Genomic DNA, 16,684 nt, shown 5'->3' on the forward strand with positions numbered 1-16,684 from the left:
ACCCAGGCAGGAAAGTCCAGGACACTTATCTCTCCATTTAGCCACCTGAAAACCAGAAGTGGAGCTGTGGCTGAAAGTGGTAGAGCACTAGCCTTGAGCAAAAGAGCTCAAGGACAGCACCCAGGCCCTGAGTTCAAGCTCCACAACCAAATAAATAAATAAATAAATAAATAAAGCTGTCAGCTCAGTGAACATGGATGGGTATGTCCCTTTCTAGTCACCTTTCTCAGAAGTTTTCCAGATTCACACTTCTGAAATCATGCTACATAGATAATTTTATATTGCTTTCTTCACTTAAAGGGACATCAGAGATTTTTTTTCCATGTCCACGGCTTATGTTTCCTCTTTCATTGGACACTTAAATTATTCCCTGGATATGCTGAGTGTCACCTGTAATCCCAGCACTTGGGGAGGCTGAGGCAGTAAGATTACAGTTCAAAGCCAGCCTGGGCTACATAGCCGGACTCTTTCTCAAAAAAAGGGCTGTGAGTGTGGCTCAGTGGTAGAGCACTTGCCATTGCATGAGCAAAGGCCTGGGTTTGATCCCCAGAATTTCCTAGAGGAGACTATGGTGGTTCTGAAGAGGCAGCATGAGGAGCGAGGGGAAGGCAAGGGAGTGGGCAGCAGGCCGCTGGGGCCTGCAGTCCCACCCGGCAGCTCTCACCATGGTGTTCCTGGCCAGGCCTCATGCTGAGTTTTCCTGGACAGAGAAGGAAACAGCCAAGCAAACACATATGTGTGGCTTCTCAGCGCTCAATGGTCAGGTAGTAGCACTGAGTGTAGGGGAAATGGGGTTGAGAGGGGCATGGGGGAGGAGAGAGGGGCAGCAGGAAGGGGCCAGGAGTGTGACCCCTGGCCGTTTACAGCTCAAACAGACATTGCAACAGCCGTGTTTGTGGTAACAACAGGGCCCTTCACTGACCTGCTTTCCCCATAATACAAGTCTGTTGGGCACCCCCCCACTTCTTGGAGGGGACATTGTCCCAGGACACCTGGCCAGCCGTGAGCTAGCTATCTAGGGACACAAGTCCTCTCCACCAGGGGCAGCTGTGTAAAGAGGGGAGGTGAATGTGGGCCCCCCCCCCACTTCCTGGAGGCCAATTGCTGTAGGGCTGACGGAAGGCCCATGCAGCTTCAAACACAGCTGCCATCAAGGTCCTACTGTGCGCCAGGAGCAGAGATTTAGCCCCCACTAATGGAGCGAGCCCCTGGACTTTCCATCCCATGGACGTCCTCCTGCATGAGCCAAGCTGGTGGGGCCAGGCCCAAGCTGGGGCTCCCCGCAGCAAGGTGTGATGGATGGGGAAGCTCATTGTGGCCCTTTCCCATGGCACGACATAGTCCAACCTCAATGGTGGACAGCAGGTGGTACCTGAGCGCTGGTGTGCGGGTAGGAGTCAAGAAGCCAAGTACTCCTCACCTCTTTGGATGGATGGAGACAGAGCTGGGGACCAGAGGGGTAACAAGGTCGTGTTTGTGTGTGCTTGTGGGATTTGAGTTTCTGGTGTGCGATAATCACCGACAACTCCTCCGGGCTGGAACTGACCTGGCACGGGGCCAGGTTCCGCCGCCTCTGGGCAGGTATAAGAGCCAGAAGAAGGCTGGGAGCCAGGGCCACACAGAGGAGCCAGCCATCTGCTGAGGACAAGAGTTGGGAACAAAAGCTGCTGTGGATGGCCAGGTGGGTAGGGTCGGTTCTCGGTGTGTCCTGCTGTCTAGGGGACCAAGAAGGTGCACTGAGGAAAGAACCCCTAGAGAATCGCAGGAGCCACCAGGGCCCAGCGATGGGTGCGGTGAGTTCCTTCCTTCCTCCATACTTCCTCTCTTTCCCTCACTCCTCTCAGCTCCCCACCTTACAAACATGGCCTGCTGCATGTTCTCTCTGATGTGCGGGAATTCGATCTGAAATGCACTGGGATAGGACAAATTACACGGAATTCTAGATACTCACACACACAGTGAGATGGAAAGAGAATGCTCCAAAGCGCAGCACAAAGGCGCAATGCCTAAGTGCCTCTTCATGTCCACATAAAATAATAAACTTACTGAAACCAACTTCAAGAGACAGAAACAAAAGACTATTGTTCTTTCTACTTTACCTTATGTATAGTGTATTCACATGTATTCCTCAGGCAGGTGGGGGGGAGGGCACAGAACGAGGGGAAAAGGGTGAAAAAGTGCAGCAGTGGAGTTCACTGGACATTGATGAAGTGAACTATATAACTCATGGGTGGAGACGGGAGGGAGGGACTGGGAGAGAGCCAAGAACAGAAGACACTGCAGGAAAGGAAATGTACTCATTATCTGACTCATCTCATCATAATCCCTCTGTATATCACCTCTATGATCACAATAAAGTAAATTAATTAAAAAAATAAGCCTGGGCTGTCCAAGTGGAGACTGAGGGCTCCCATCAGGAATTCACCACACCCCCTTCTCTCAAGATGCAGTCCGGGTAGGGATGGGAGTAGAGGAGACAGTAATTAGCACTAAACAGCCCACCTCAGGCTGTGGTGTCTCCATAGAGGACCAGAGGCCTACTTCACATTCTAATCCTGCAGACATTATTTTCACTTATTCTTTTATTTCCCACACTGGCGGTTGAGCTCTCAGACTGGTGTTTTGCCACTTGAGCCACATCCCCAAGTCCTTTTTTTTTTCCTTCCTTCCTTCCTCTTCCTTCCTCCCTCACTTTTCTCTCTCCCTCCTTCCCTTCCTTCCCTCCTTCCTTTTTTCCTCCTTTATTTCTTTTTTGGTGCTAGGGGGTTAAAGTCAGGACCTTACACATGCCTGCCAAGTGCTCTACCACTGAACTACATTTCCAGTCCCAAAAACTGCGAATTTTTTTTCCCCTGGAGGGAGGTTTTTTTTTATAAAGATTTTATTTATTATTATTATTTTATTTTATTAAATTTTTTTTTTTTTTTTTTTGCCACTCCTGGGGCTTGGACTCAGGGCCTGAGCACTGTCCCTGGCTTCTTGCTCAAGGCTAGCACTCTGCCACTTGAGCCACAGCGCCACTTCTGGCCATTTTCTGTATATGTGATGCTGGGGAATTGAACCCAGGGCCTCATGTGTACGAGGCAAGCACTCTTGCCACTAGGCCATATCCCCAGCCCCTCCCCCCCTGGCTTCTTTTTGCTCAAGGATACCACTCTACCACTTGAGCCACAGCACCACTTCTGGCTTTTTCTATATATGTGGTGCTGAGGAATCGAACCCAGGGCCTCATGTATACGAGGCAAGTACTCTACCACTAGTTTATATTCCCAGCCCCTTAAAAAAGGTTTTAAAAGAGATTAGTTGGGGCTGGGAATATGGCCTAGTGGCAAGAGAGCTTGCCTCGTATATGAAGCCCTGGGTTCTATTCCCTAGCACCACATATATAGAAAATGGCCAGACCTGGCACTGTGGCTCAAGTGGCAGAGTGCTAGCCTTGAGCAAAAGGAAGCCATGGGCAGTGCTCAGGCCCTGAGTCCAAGGCCCAGGACTGGTCAAAAAAAAAAAAAAAAGAGATTAGTTGAACATGGGAGGTTTCACTGTGCTCTTTCTAAACATGCATACAATGTATCCCATTAGCCTTCTCTCACTCCCCAGTATCCTTCCTCCTTCTTAAAATAATTTCAACTAGGTTCAATGTTCTATTTTTATGCATGCATATAAACTACTTAGATCATGTTCACCCTCATTTGCTCCCTCCATTTTCCTCTCCACCTCCCACAGGAACCTGGTCCCCAACAGAGCAAGTTTTACTCTCCTGCCATTAAAAAAAAAAAAAAAAAAAGTGTATATTAACTGTGCCAAGGGGTTTCACCATGGAAATTTCACACGTTTTAAATTGTATTTTGATCAGAAAAATTCTCTTTCCCCACCCATCCCCCACCCTGTTTAACAGCTTTCAGTGAGAATTCCTTATGCCATCGTCATCATCAGACACAGTGAATTTTGTCATACTGCCCTATGGTTACAATCTAGTTCTGTGAATATATGTATATGTATGAATATATAAGCATATATATACACACACGTATATACATGTATATATATATATATATATGTTCAAAATCTAGAGTCTGCAATCAAGTAAAAATGTATTTGACTTTTTGAGCTTGGCTTATCTTGCTTAACATGATTATGTTCTCCAATTCCATCCACTTTCTATTCCTGCAAATGATATGAATTTCATTTTTCTTGAAGGTTGAATAATACGCCATAGTCTATTTGTACCATCTTTCTTTTTTGTCAATCCTGGCGCTTGAACTTAAGTCCTGGGGTGGGGGTAGGGGGCTGTCCCTGAGCTTTTTGGCTTAAGACTAGCACCCTTATCACTTTGAACCACAGCACCACTACTGGTTTTCTGGTGATTAATTGGAGATAAGAATTTCATGGACTTTCCTTCCCTGGCTGGCTTTGAACTGTGATCCTCAGATCTCAGCCTCCTGAGCAGCTAGGATTACAGGCGTGAGCCACTGGTGCCTGGTAATGTTTTACCATATTTCTTTCTAAGAGGTCTGTTCTTTTAGTCTGGGCACACCCTTTCCCTAACAACTCACTCATCAATTTGGGAGGGACCTGGATTGCCAATTTATCAGTCCTGGAAGGACTACTGAGATTATCTAGCCCGACATGTTAGATGTCCCACATGGGGAAACTGAGGCCCAGAGTGTGAGTGGGCTTATCCACAGTCCTACTGGAAACCAGAGATTCCTAAACCCCACTCTGGGCCTTAGGCATGTTCCTCAAGAGCCTCAGTCCCTGAGCCAGCCTGCCACAGGACCTGGTGTTGACAAGAAATCAGAGCTAGATTTACAGTGTGCGGCTCCCATGTGCTAGACACGGAAAGCAAGCCAGGCCTTGCATGCCAAGTGGCTCACACACCCCGCCCAGCAGACACTTGGCCTGGGGTGACAGGTGAGAGCGAGCAAAGGGTGGCTGGGTGGGCACAGTGCCAGCCAGTGGGTGTGCCCAGGGTCCTCCCTGTCATCCCTGGGCCTGGCCCAGGTCTGGTCTTGTACTTCCTTCCACAGGGCAGAGAACCAGCTCCTGTAGAGAGAATGAAAGGGACCCGCTGGCAGTACACTCGGCTGGTAAGGAGTAAGGGGTGCAGCTGGGGTGAGGTCTGGAAGTGGGGGAGGCCCCGATTTCTAGCAGGAAGGGAAATGGGCTAGGGTGGAGGTGGGAGGGGAGAGCTGTGCCCTTCAAAGTTCCCTCCCTGTTGGCCAGGGGGAACCTGGGGTTTGCAGCAGTGACCACTTGCTCCTGCTGGGGTGTGGGGGAGGGAGACAAGCCACTGTGTCCTTCCAGAGGGTTCCACAGGGAGGGCCCCTCTTAGGTCTGGGCTAGGAAATAGAGGAGGCCAGGAAAGGGGCGCCTATGTGTTTCTCTTGCTCAGAGAGCTCCCTCCTTCTCTGTGAGGGGCCTCAAGTTATTAGGGGCAGGCCTACACTCATGTGTACTCACTCACCTGTGAACACACACACACCCTGATACACGGTGGAAGTTTAGGTGAGTGACCACATGGCACTGGTGCCCACTGATACACACACATATTGACACACCAACCCCCTCCTCAAAATGCACAAGTAGCACACAGATTTACCCTGAAGTGTGCACCTCCCCACACAGACTTGCCGACACAACTCTATTTCAAACCAGCACACAATTCACCCGAACACACACACTGCACACAGCCTTGCCTTTGATGACATATACGCTCCACTTGGGGAAGGCCACCCCGCGCTTCCCTGTATGGCGGGGAAATCAGGATCCTGGCTCACATCTGTAATCCTAGCTACTCAGGAGCCTGAGGGTCATGGTGCGAAACCAGCCCAGGCAGGAAAGTCTGTGATACTCATCTCTCCACTCAACAACCAAAGGAAACCAGACATGGAGTTGTGGCCCCAGCGGTAGAGCACTAGCCTTGAGTAAAAAGAGGCTTAGGGACAGTGCTTGGGCCCTGAGTTCAAGTCCCAGGACTGGCAAAACAAAAGAATCCCAGTTTAGGATTCTGGGGGAGAATTAGGAGCAACTGCACTGCAAACACTCCTGGTCATAGAGCATGACAGAGTCAGGGCACTGTCCTATCAGGATTGCTGTTGTCCTTATGCCGTGCGTCATATACCGACACATGGCTGCAGCTCTGGGGCCTGGTGCCCAGCTTAGAGCATGACGCCTGGGACCTGAACCTAGGTGCAGAGAAAATAGGCACAGACAGCAGGTGATCAGTGCCCAGTCCCCCACCAGAGCAGCCCTGTGGGTGGGGGTGCACGCGTGGGGGCAGGGTGGGGCCCCCAGGAGGAGGTGCCTCCCCACCCCTTTCTTGGGCTGGTAGTGGCTAGGAGAAAGCAGGCAGCAGTCCTGTCTGCCATGATCACTTTGCAGCTACCCAGGCTTGGGCTGGGCTTTCAGGTGCCTGGGCAGGGGCAGAGGCTGCCAGAGACTTTGGGGTGGGGTGTATGTGAGAGATGTTTTCCCCAGGTCCCAACATGTCTCCCAACCCACCAGGCCTCTGTGTTTTCCTAGCCCACCTGCATGGAGGATGCGCTGCCCGGGGAAGAAGGCAAGGAGGAGGAGGAGGAGGAGGAGGAAGAGGAAAAGGAGGCAGAGGCAGCCCCCAGCCCTGGCCCGGCAGACCCCATGGAACCTCAGCTGACAGAAACCAGCCAGGTCCTGGGAGCCTCAGAGATTAGGCAGGTTCGGGCCCTGCCCATGTGTGGAGACTTTAGCCCCAAGCCTCTTCCCTACACCAGCCACACCTAGGGACACGGGGATCATAGTTGCTTTGTCCCCAGCATAGTGTCCCCGTGACCAATGTCCTCACCTGTATGGACTTCCCTTTCCTGCCTTGTCATCTGGCTTCTGCTGCTGGGCCCCAGGCTTGAGAACAGAGTGAGCCCTGGGGGTGGGGGTGTAGAGCCAGAGCCGGGCTGGGGTATGGGGAGGGGTGGAAGCCGGGAAGAGGGGTTCAGCATTCCTTCTATTTTCTGGCTTCTGGGAAGCCAGTGAGCAAGGGGAGAGTCCTGAGACCAACTCTGGGTTGGATTCCTGGCTCCGCCCCTTCCTTGCTGCCTCCCGAGCCTCAGTTTTCCTCAGCTGTAAGATGGGCTATTGCTGTTGGACACAGGCAAGGCCCCCTGCCCTGCCCGAGGGGTCCTGTTTGACCCCAGGCCTTCTGGACACTAGAAGTGCAGCAGGAGGGTGGGAGGGCGAGCCCCTCACTAACCTCCACCCTTGCCTCCAGCTCAGCCTCCACCTACCCCCAAGATTTGTTGGCAGCCCCTGGAACCTGGTCTTCTGCACATCGAGGGACGGTTTCAGTCTTCAGAGCCTGTACCGGCAGATGGAGGGCCACAGCGGGCCGGTGCTGCTGCTGCTCAGGGACCAGGATGGGCAGGTGAGCCGGGCTGGAGCTCTGCGCTCCCAGCCAGGGTGCCTGGGAGGACGGACGGCAGAGGCCACAGGCGGCCTCACAGCCAACAGGCGGGCACCCCGAGCTGCCGGGCTGGCAGCCTGGTGCCATTCACGGGTTCATGACCAACCTAGATAGTGTCCCAGCCAATGGGAGCTGAGGTCTGCGTGTGTGTGCCTGTGTGCGCGTGTGTGTGTGTGTGTGTGTGTGTGTGTGTGTGTGTAGCATAAAGCAAAAGGCTAGCACAAAGGGAAAACAGCATCCTTAGCGCTCGCAAGGGGGATGGAGAGAGTGAATGAGGATGAATGTGGATCACAGAGCGGTTTTTTGTTTTTGTTTGTTTTGTCCATGTGGGGCTTGAACTCTGGCCTGGACGCTGTCATTAAGCTTCTTCTGCTCAAGGCTAGTGCTCTACCAGTTGAGCTACAGTGCCACTTCCCTTTCTTTTTTTTCCTGAATAGTTTATTGAAGATAACAGTCTCATGGACTTTTCTTCCCAGGCTGGCTTTGAACCACGATCCTCAGATATCAGCCTCCTGAGTAGCTAGGATTACAGGTGCCGTGTGCTATAGAGGTGTGTGTGTGTGTGTGTGTGTGTGTGTGTGTGTGTGTGTGTGTGTGTGTTATAAAAGTAAAACAATGAAGCCTGTTAAAAATGTTTTAAGAAGATGAGGGGGAGGAGGTGACAGAAGGGGTGAGTTTGGTTGGAATATGTTGTTTACATGTGTGTGGACAGGACAACTAACATATGCTAAACAAGCAACCTGCCTTCTTACCTTTGGAAAGCACAAGAACTCTGGAAAGATTTTTTTTTTTTTGGCCAGTCCTGGGGCTTGGACTCAGGGCCTGAGCACTGTCCCTGGCTTCTTTTTGCTCAAGGCTAGCACTCTGCCACTTGAGCCACAGCGCCACCTGTGGCCGTTTTCTGTATATGTGGTGCTGGGGAATTGAACCCAGGGCCTCATGTATACGAGGCAAGTGCTCTTGCCACTAGGCCATATCCCCAGCCCTGGAAAGATTTTTGTGCATTTGTTTTGTGGTGGGTTTAAAAAATTCTTTTTTTTTAGTCAGAGTCTTACTATGTAACCTAGGCTGGCTTTGAACTCAAGATCCTCCTGCTTCAGCCTCCCAAGTGCTGGGATTACAGGTGTGTACCATACACGCAGCTCTTATGGTGGCATTTTAAGCAGGTGATCTGCACTTCAAGGACCAGTGTGTGTTCTGAAAACAGCCCCCACTGGCGGGAGAACAGAACAGAGTGGGCAAGAATGGAAGCAGATGGGCAGAGGCAGCCACAGGCAGCTCCGATATTTTGTAAGAGGAATTCTGAGGGCTGAGGCCATGGCTTGAGTATTAGAACAGCTCCAGATTTGAGATCTTGAGTTCAAACCCTAGTACTGGAAGAAAAAAAAAAATCTTACGACAGCGATGCCCAAAGCCCAGGCATGGCTCTCCGGGCAGAAGCAGGGGGAGCTGGTTTCAAATGCAGTGTGTGGAAGGATCATGTTAGAATTGGGAGAGAGCGCAGGGACCCCCGAGATAGCAGTGCTGTTTTAAAAGGCTGACAGAGGGGCTGGGGATATAGCCTAGTGGCAAGAGTGCCTGCCTCGGATACACGAGGCCCTAGGTTCGATTCCCCAGCACCACATATACAGAAAACGGCCAGAAGCGGGCGCTGTGGCTCAAGTGGCAGAGTGCTAGCCTTGAGCGGGAAGAAGCCAGGGACAGTGCTCAGGCCCTGAGTCCAAGGCCCAGGACTGGCAAAAAAAAAAATAAATAAATAAAATAAAATAAAAATAAAAGGCTGACAGAAGAGGCCTGGAAGGTCACTGTTCCATGGGAGCCCCTTCAGTGGGCTGACCACTAGGGAGTGTCTCCTAACACACCCCCAGATGCCCTCTCCTCAGTCCCTCAGGCCCCACACTGGTCTCACTTACACTGCTTGGCACTGTGTATCATGGTGATTTACAATCCAAGGCCCATTATCCCACAGGGGAAGATGGCTAAGCCAGTTAGTGAAACACGGAGCAGTCAAGGAACCTGATGTAGATCCCTAGCTTTTCTCTCTCAGATCTTGAGTGGCTAGGATGACAGGCATGAGCCACCAGGGCCTAGCTTGCTAGCTTTCCTCTTTAACACGGGGTATGAATAGCATTCTCAGGATAGCTGGGGAAAATGACAATGGGCTGACAATTAGACAAAACCATGGACGTGCTGTTAGGGTGTGATAGTGGTTCTTCCTGTACTTGTATTAGAGAATGAGCTCAACTGTCCAGGGGTGAAGGGTCTTCAAATCTGCCGCTTCTCTTCAAATGGGTCAGAGAAATGCATAGAGGGAGCCAGCACAGAACACGAGCCTCTACAGCTGCTGAGTGCACCTGCAGTGAACCTGTGCTTTGAACCATATGTTTGAAATTGATCAAGAAAAACGAGGGCTGGGGATATAGCCTAGTGGCAAGAGTGCCTGCCTCGGATACACGAGGCCCTAGGTTCGATTCCCCAGCACCACATATACAGAAAATGGCCAGAAGCGGCGCTGTGGCTCAAGTGGCAGAGTGCTAGCCTTGAGCGGGAAGAAGCCAGGGACAGTGCTCAGGCCCTGAGTCCAAGGCCCAGGACTGGCCAAAAAAAAAAAGAAAAAAGAAAAACGAGGGAAGCTGGTGTGTGGTGCATGCCTGTAACCCCAGCACTGGAGGCTCAGACAGGATAGTGAATCTGAGGCTAGCCAGGGCTGTTTAGCCAGACTCTATCACAAACAAACAAATCAAAGCTGTCCATGGCTCACCCCTGTAACCCTAGCCCTGGATCTGAGGAACATGCCAGGGTAGGAAAGTCTATGAGACTTTTACCTACAATTAAGCTCCAGAAAACCGGAAGTGGCGCTGTGGCTCATAGTGGTAGAGTTCAGAGACAACGCCCAGGCCTTGAGTTCCAGCTCCATGATTGATGAAAAAAAAATGTAAAAACAAAACAAAAACAAAAAAGTGAGGAAGCAGCTCCTAAAACATGCTTAGCAGCAGTGTTTTAGGCCTATAATCCAAAGCTAATCAGGAGGCTGAAATCTGAGAATGACTTCCATCCCAGGAAGAGTAGTCCAGAGGCTCCATCTTCACTTAACGAGCAAAAAAGCCAGATTAGAGGGGATGGCTGAAGTACCAGCTGTGAGCAAGAAAGAAAAGACAAAGCATGTGGTCCCGAGTTCAAGTCCCTGTACTGGCATAAACAAAATCCCAGATGTTTCCAGAGGATCTCAGTGAGGGAAAAGCTCAACAATGGCATTAGGATGCCAGACGATGTTAGAAATGGCTGGGGATGTTGGGTGTTGTGTAAGAATATGGACACCAAAGGAAAGACATCAACTGGAAGGGAACTTGGCAAGGTAAACTTTACTTCTGCAAAGGGTTGCACTGTCAGCCAAAAATCTGCCTAGCAAGCACACAGAGCAGGCAGGCTGATCCCTTTTTAATCCCTAATACAGCAGGCTCCACCCCTCTGCTTGGATTGGCCCAGAGCAGTCTGCTCAGATTGGCTAGTTTGAAGAGGGAAAGATGTATTTACATAAAGTGACTACTGAAAGACTGAAATAAACCAGCCACCCCAGGCTCAAGCCTACAGTCTTAGCTACTCTGGAGGCTGGGATCTGAGGATCACGGTTCAAGATTCAAAGCCAACCTGGGCAGCAAAGTCCTTGAGACTCTTATCTCCAATTAGCCACCAGAAAACCAGAAGTGGTGCTGTGGCTTTAAGTGGTAGAGTGCTAGCCTTGAGTGCAAAAAGCTCAGGGGCAGTGCGTAGGCCCTGCGTTCAGACCAACAAAGGAAAAAACCAACAAAAGGAAAGACCAACAAAAGGAAAAAAATGCCCAACAAACTTTGAGATAAGATTGACACTATTTGAGCAATCTCAAAACAAACATCTACTCTAGAACAATTTGAGGTATGTCTTAATTACTACCCCATTTTGCAATAACCATTTAAAATAAGACTTTATGCTTCAAAAACTCTTCCTCGGCTGGGAGTATGGCCTAGTGGCAAGAGCGCTTGCCTCCTACACATGAAGCTCTGGGTTCGATTCCCCAGCACCACATATATGGAAAATGGCCAGAAGGAGCGCTGTGGCTCAAGTGGCAGAGTGCTAGCCTTGAGCGGGAAGAAGCCAGGGACAGTGCTTAGGCCCTGAGTCCAAGGCCCAGGACTGGCCAAAACAAAACAAACAAACAACAACAAAAAAACTCTTCCTCAACCAAGAGCATTTCTTCTTTTCCTTGCTGATATTGTCTTAGCAGTTAATCAAAAGAACCAAGCCACCGCACGGAAGAAGGGGCCTGGGCGCTGTTTCTGAGCTTCTTTCGCTCACAGCTGGTACGCTACCATTTGTACCACAGCTCCACTTGTGGCTTTTTGTGATTTATTGGAGCTAAGGCTTTCGTGGACTGTCCTGCCCAGGCTTTGAACTGCAATCCTCAGATCTCAGCGTTCTGAGTAGGATTATAGGTGTGAGCCGCTGGCACCCAGCCAAAGCAGGAAATTTGAAGCAAACCACTTTAACAGAAAAGATGGCTTTTGGGCTGGGAATATGGCCTAGTGGCAAGAGTGCTTGCCTTGTATACATGAGGCCCTGGGTTTGATTCCTCAGCACCACATATACAGAAAATAGCCAGAAGTGGCGCTGTGGCTCAAGTGGCAGAGTGCTAGCCTTGAGCAAAAAAGAAGCCAGGGACAGTGCTCAGGCCCTGAGTTCACGGCCTAGGACTGGCCAAAAAAAAAAAAAAAGGCTTTTCTCATGGAGGAGGTAGCCAAGATACCACAGGAAATCATCTTGAATTTGGGGGACACATGGCTCAATGAGTGGTAGAGTGCCTGCCTAGCAACTGTGAGGCCTTGAGTCCAAATCCCATGACCATGATAAAAAGTCATCTTCAAGAGGGGGAAGGGCTGTGAGGACGCTTGGCTGTCTTCCTGTTTGTCTACCTGTAGATTTTCTAGGATTGTTTGTATAAAGCGATCGTAGCTTGGTGTTTGAGAATAAAGGAGAGGGTGAGGGCCCCTGGAGGGTCCCTGCCCCTCGCCCGGCCCTGGTGCTCTCCAGGCTGCAGGGACATCACGAGGCCAGGCGAGCGAGCGGGGCTGCCAGAGGCAGAGGCCGGGGTCGGGTTGGGAGGAGATTTCCAGCCACCCACATGGCCCGTGCTTTGCAGATGTTTGGCGCCTTCTCCTCCTCCACGCTCCGGCTCAGCAAAGGCTTCTACGGCACCGGGGAGACATTCCTCTTTACCTTCTCCCCCCAGTTGAAGGTGAGGCGGGGGGGCTGCCGCCGGGGCTGAGGAGGGGAGAGGCCGTTCTTCTCTGATGCGGGCTGGGTCCAGGCACAGGGTCCTCCCGTGTCCAGTGGCATCTTACCAAGTACAGGGACGTGAAGCCTTGGGTGCTGGTGAAGCCGATAGCTGGGCGGGGTGGGGTGGACAAGGGCCAGGCCTGTGAGTTCCAAGGTGGCCATTCCCACACCAGATCTGCACCACAGCTCCTCGGCCAGGAGGGCCCGGGTCCCAGCGTCCACTGGGCTGGGTAAGCAGAGGCAGAAGGGGGCAAGGGCCACAGAACACAGGCTGGACAGGAGCAAAGGAAGCCCCAGGGGAAGGAGAAAAAGAGGGGCTCGATGGGGGAAAGGTCCCCCCAAGGCCAAACACCTGGGACAGTGACAGCTTGAGAATTGTGTCAGAGAACGGGGTGTGGATGGCAGAGGGGGGCAGTGAAATAGACTGTAAGGGGCTCCTACACATCCCGGGAGAGGGAGACAAGTCCCAGACCAAGAGCCTCCTGAAGGTGGAGAGGAAGAGACTCATTAGACAAGGAGACTCAGAAATCTCTTTGGGGTGACACTTGGACTGAAAAGTAAGAGGTAGCCTTGAGTGGTGGGGGTGGAGGGTGTCAGTAAGTGCAAAGGTCCTGAGGCAGGAATTGAAAGTGCCTTCAGTAAGTTGGAGGAGAGTGAGGGCAGGTGTGCTGGGGTTGGTAAGGATTAGCTTTTATCCCCCATGGGAGGCCTTAGGGAGAAGGAAGACAGTGACCTGGGGTTGGGATCGGTCACTTGTGTCACCATATGAAGATAGGCAATGGAGACAGTGGGAGCCAGGCCAGCTGGGAGGCTGTGACCCAGGCAAAGGTGGACTGGACAGGCAGAACAGAGATGATGGAAGTTGGGTAGATCCTTCGAGCTGGCACTGGAGGCCTGCAGGCTTGGTGTAATGTCCTGGGAGGGATGGGAACTTAATGGCAGCATCCATCCCAGCTTCTGGTCTGGACTCTCCTCCTCTCTCCAGCTATGGAAGCCGGAAGTCTCCAAGGTTTCCAGAGGGCCCTGGAGGGGCTGTGAGCTCCCAGGAGACTAAGGAAATCTCAAGGGCCCAGCCTTCCTGTTGCTCCCTGGGGCCCTGACCCGGTTCCTTGTGCAATGCTGCCACTTAGTGGCTTGATGTCAGACTGCAAGGGACTTTACTCTCAGTGACAGCCTTTCTGTTGTACCCCAAGGTCTTCAAGTGGACTGGCAGCAACTCGTTCTTTGTCAAAGGGGACCTGGATTCACTGATGATGGGCAGCGGTAGGTGCGTGTCTCTGTCCTCCTGGGTCTTAGCCTCAGTGGGTATGGCTGGTCTGGGTGGGAAGGGAGGCTGGCAGTTTGCCTTTAGGGCTGCACGAACTTCCCTATTCAAATGATATATGGCTGGCATCAGCTTAGTATGAACTGATGTGGTGGGATGAGGCTAGAGACGCAACCTGACGGCCCTCCTCCACAGTGCATTAGAGGAGGCATCTGCCTGGCTTGGCCTCTGTGCATACAGACTGTTGGAAAAAAAGTCTGGAGCCAGGTGCCAGCAGCTTGTGCCTATAAATCTTAGCTACTCAGGAGGCTGAGATCTAAGGATTGTGGTTCAAAACCAGCTCGGGCAGAAAAGTCTATGAGACTCCTGTTTCTAATTAAGCAGCAAAAAAAAAAAAAAAAGCTGGAAGTGCAGCTGTGGCTCAGTTGGTAAAGCACTAGCTGTGATAAAAGCAGCTCAGGGACAGTGCCCAGGCTGAGTTCCAGCCCTAGTACCAGCGCACACACACACACACACACACACACACACACCTGTCTGTTCTCATCCCTGGCATGACCTTGAAAGCTAGGAACACTAAGCCATACCCTGAGGGCAAAGGTGCTTGCCTGTGAATTCTTCTGCTGAGAGGCACGGGGAGAGGGGTCATTCCTGAGGGGTAATGACTCACTTCCTATTCCCACCTGGGTTTTCTGTGAAATTTGGGGACTAGTATGTTCCAGATGTTGCCAAACTGGGTTTTGACTCCACAACCGATGGAGTCCTCCAAATTGAGGATAAACTGGCTTAGTGAAAACTGGGCTACCTGACCGGAGGCCCAGGGCTGCTCAGAGTGGGAGCCACAAGATTTCCTCTTCTCCTCAGTGGCCGGTTTGGGCTGTGGTTAGATGGAGACTTGTACCGTGGGGGAAGCCACCCGTGTGCGACCTTCAACAATGAGGTGCTGGCCCGGCAGGAGCAGTTCTGCATCAAGGAGCTGGAGGCCTGGGTTCTGAGCTGACAGCCCCGCTGGCGGCCTCCGGGATGCGGTCAGGCCTGCCTGCTGGAGCAGCCACATTCATCTGAAACAAGACGGTGAAGAAGCCTTGAGCTGACTGAGGACAGACAGCGCCCCGGGCCTGGGCCAGGCACAGGCCAGGCACAGGCCAGGCCCTGTTCTGGAGAGTGACTTGGGAAGTGTGAAAGAAGCACGGAGTCGTTCAGGAAAATTGTCTTTATAGGAATATGACAACGAATACATGTTTATTGGTAGAAAATCCTTAGAGAAATTTAAAACTGCCTACAATTTGACCCTCATAAACTAACATTTTCATGTATATCTTTCCAATTTCCCCTAGAGACACACGTGCACACGCTTATACTTTGTACTTTTTAGGTATTACTTTCACTTAATAAAGACAGTAACCACATAATTCCTTCTCTTGCCCTGCTGTGTGTTCTAGAACATGGAGGCGTGGAGGGATCCATGCCACGTGTACACGGGTCTGTGACTTGATTTTGTGCAAAAGCTCTGAAAGCATTTGGGCTCAGAATCTGAACTGTGCAGATGGAGCCTCAGGAGGTGAAGGAGGGAGGATGTGTTTTCAGGCACAGCAGAGCCCCCACCTTCCCTGGCAAGCGGGCGTCTGCCTCCCGCTGCAAGGTCAATGCTGTCACACGCGGGCTGCGTGGGGCCCCTTCAGTGCCATCCACAGTGCCGTGGCACTAAGCGCCCGTGTGGGGTCCTTTGCACATAGAAGGGACAGGCTAGGCACAGTGAGGAGGGGCTCAGGATGGAGACGCATTCCTGAAGCCACTGTCGCTGCCATCTGCAGCTCTAGTTACAGTCTCAGGGTGACAACGCCACACCAGGGACTGAGCTGCTAAAATCTCCGTCTTTACACAGTCAAGGTGTTCCATAAGAAAAACTGAGCCTTGTAAATGGCACACGTGTCTCATGATTTTAACAGTTACAAACAACATAAAAGTGCAGCAGCCTTATATAGGACAAGAGATGGTTACAAAAAGAGATGCTTCTAGAAAGCACAGAGACGCAACGTGAGGACTACAAAATTCCAGAATAAACCACAATGATTGAAAGGTAAGACTGGCAGAAATTAAAAACAAACAATCTTAGCAGGGAAGTATTACATTCTTGACTGTGAGTGTGAGCGCAGGGTGGAGACCAGTGGTCCCCCTCCCCCCACCAAGAGGCGCCTGACAGAGCGGCTCCCCCTGCACACTCAGCAGGGTGGGAGGAAAGGAGGCTTGAATACCCCTGCTGTGAATGACCACAGCCCTCGACTCTGCCCATGGACAGAGGGGGTGGTCATGCAAGATGGCAGGCATGATGCTTTCACCTAGAGTGGACAGGGCAGAACCGCACCATGCAGGAGAAGCGGTGGCCTGTGTGGAAATCTGTCCCCACTTGCTCTAGCTGTCACCTCACTCCTGTCAGCTGTCAGAGGGAGGCGGCTCATCAAGGGAGCCTCAATACTAAGATGATGGGGTTCAGAGCATCCTCTGGCAACCACGGCTTTGGCTCCAAATCTACATGTCATTAGTGTGTGTGTGTGTGTGTATGTGTGTGTGTGTGTGTGCGCGCGTGTGCTGGGGCCAGGCCAAGGAATTGTCCCTGAGCTTTTGTGCACAAGGCTAGTGTTCTAACACTTAAACCATGGATCCATTTCTGGTGATTAATT

At 51.5% G+C, this 16,684-nt stretch overlaps 2 protein-coding genes across 4 annotated transcripts in view; one reads left to right on the plus strand and one right to left on the minus strand.

Moving 5' to 3' along the window:
- The first annotated feature begins 1,595 nt into the window (after positions 1 to 1,595).
- Positions 1,596 to 15,003, plus strand: Tldc2 (TBC/LysM-associated domain containing 2). 3 transcript variants are annotated; one of them, XM_048349151.1, is made up of 7 exons: positions 1,596 to 1,681; positions 5,028 to 5,087; positions 6,523 to 6,693; positions 7,241 to 7,393; positions 12,606 to 12,701; positions 13,936 to 14,009; positions 14,868 to 15,003. In XM_048349151.1, the coding sequence occupies exons 2-7, from the start codon at positions 5,055 to 5,057 to the stop codon at positions 15,001 to 15,003; spliced, it is 663 nt and encodes a 220-aa protein (XP_048205108.1). In that variant the 5' UTR covers positions 1,596 to 1,681; positions 5,028 to 5,054. The 3 variants fall into 3 exon arrangements, with proteins under 3 accessions (XP_048205108.1, XP_048205107.1, XP_048205109.1); XM_048349150.1 differs by lacking the exon at positions 1,596 to 1,681 and adding an exon at positions 1,692 to 1,793; XM_048349152.1 differs by lacking the exon at positions 1,596 to 1,681 and adding an exon at positions 1,710 to 1,793 and having other exon boundaries at positions 6,505 to 6,693.
- The window catches only part of Samhd1 (SAM and HD domain containing deoxynucleoside triphosphate triphosphohydrolase 1), a 42,422-nt gene continuing 40,662 nt past the window's right edge, over positions 14,925 to 16,684 (minus strand). The window contains exon 16 of the mRNA XM_048349140.1: positions 14,925 to 15,064. Within this exon, the coding sequence (XP_048205097.1) occupies positions 14,972 to 15,064 (93 nt within the window). The 3' untranslated portion in view covers positions 14,925 to 14,971. The remainder of the gene's footprint in view (positions 15,065 to 16,684) is intronic.

Source organism: Perognathus longimembris, chromosome 6, assembly GCF_023159225.1.
Source record: "Perognathus longimembris pacificus isolate PPM17 chromosome 6, ASM2315922v1, whole genome shotgun sequence".
NCBI classification, from domain to species: domain Eukaryota; kingdom Metazoa; phylum Chordata; class Mammalia; order Rodentia; family Heteromyidae; genus Perognathus; species Perognathus longimembris.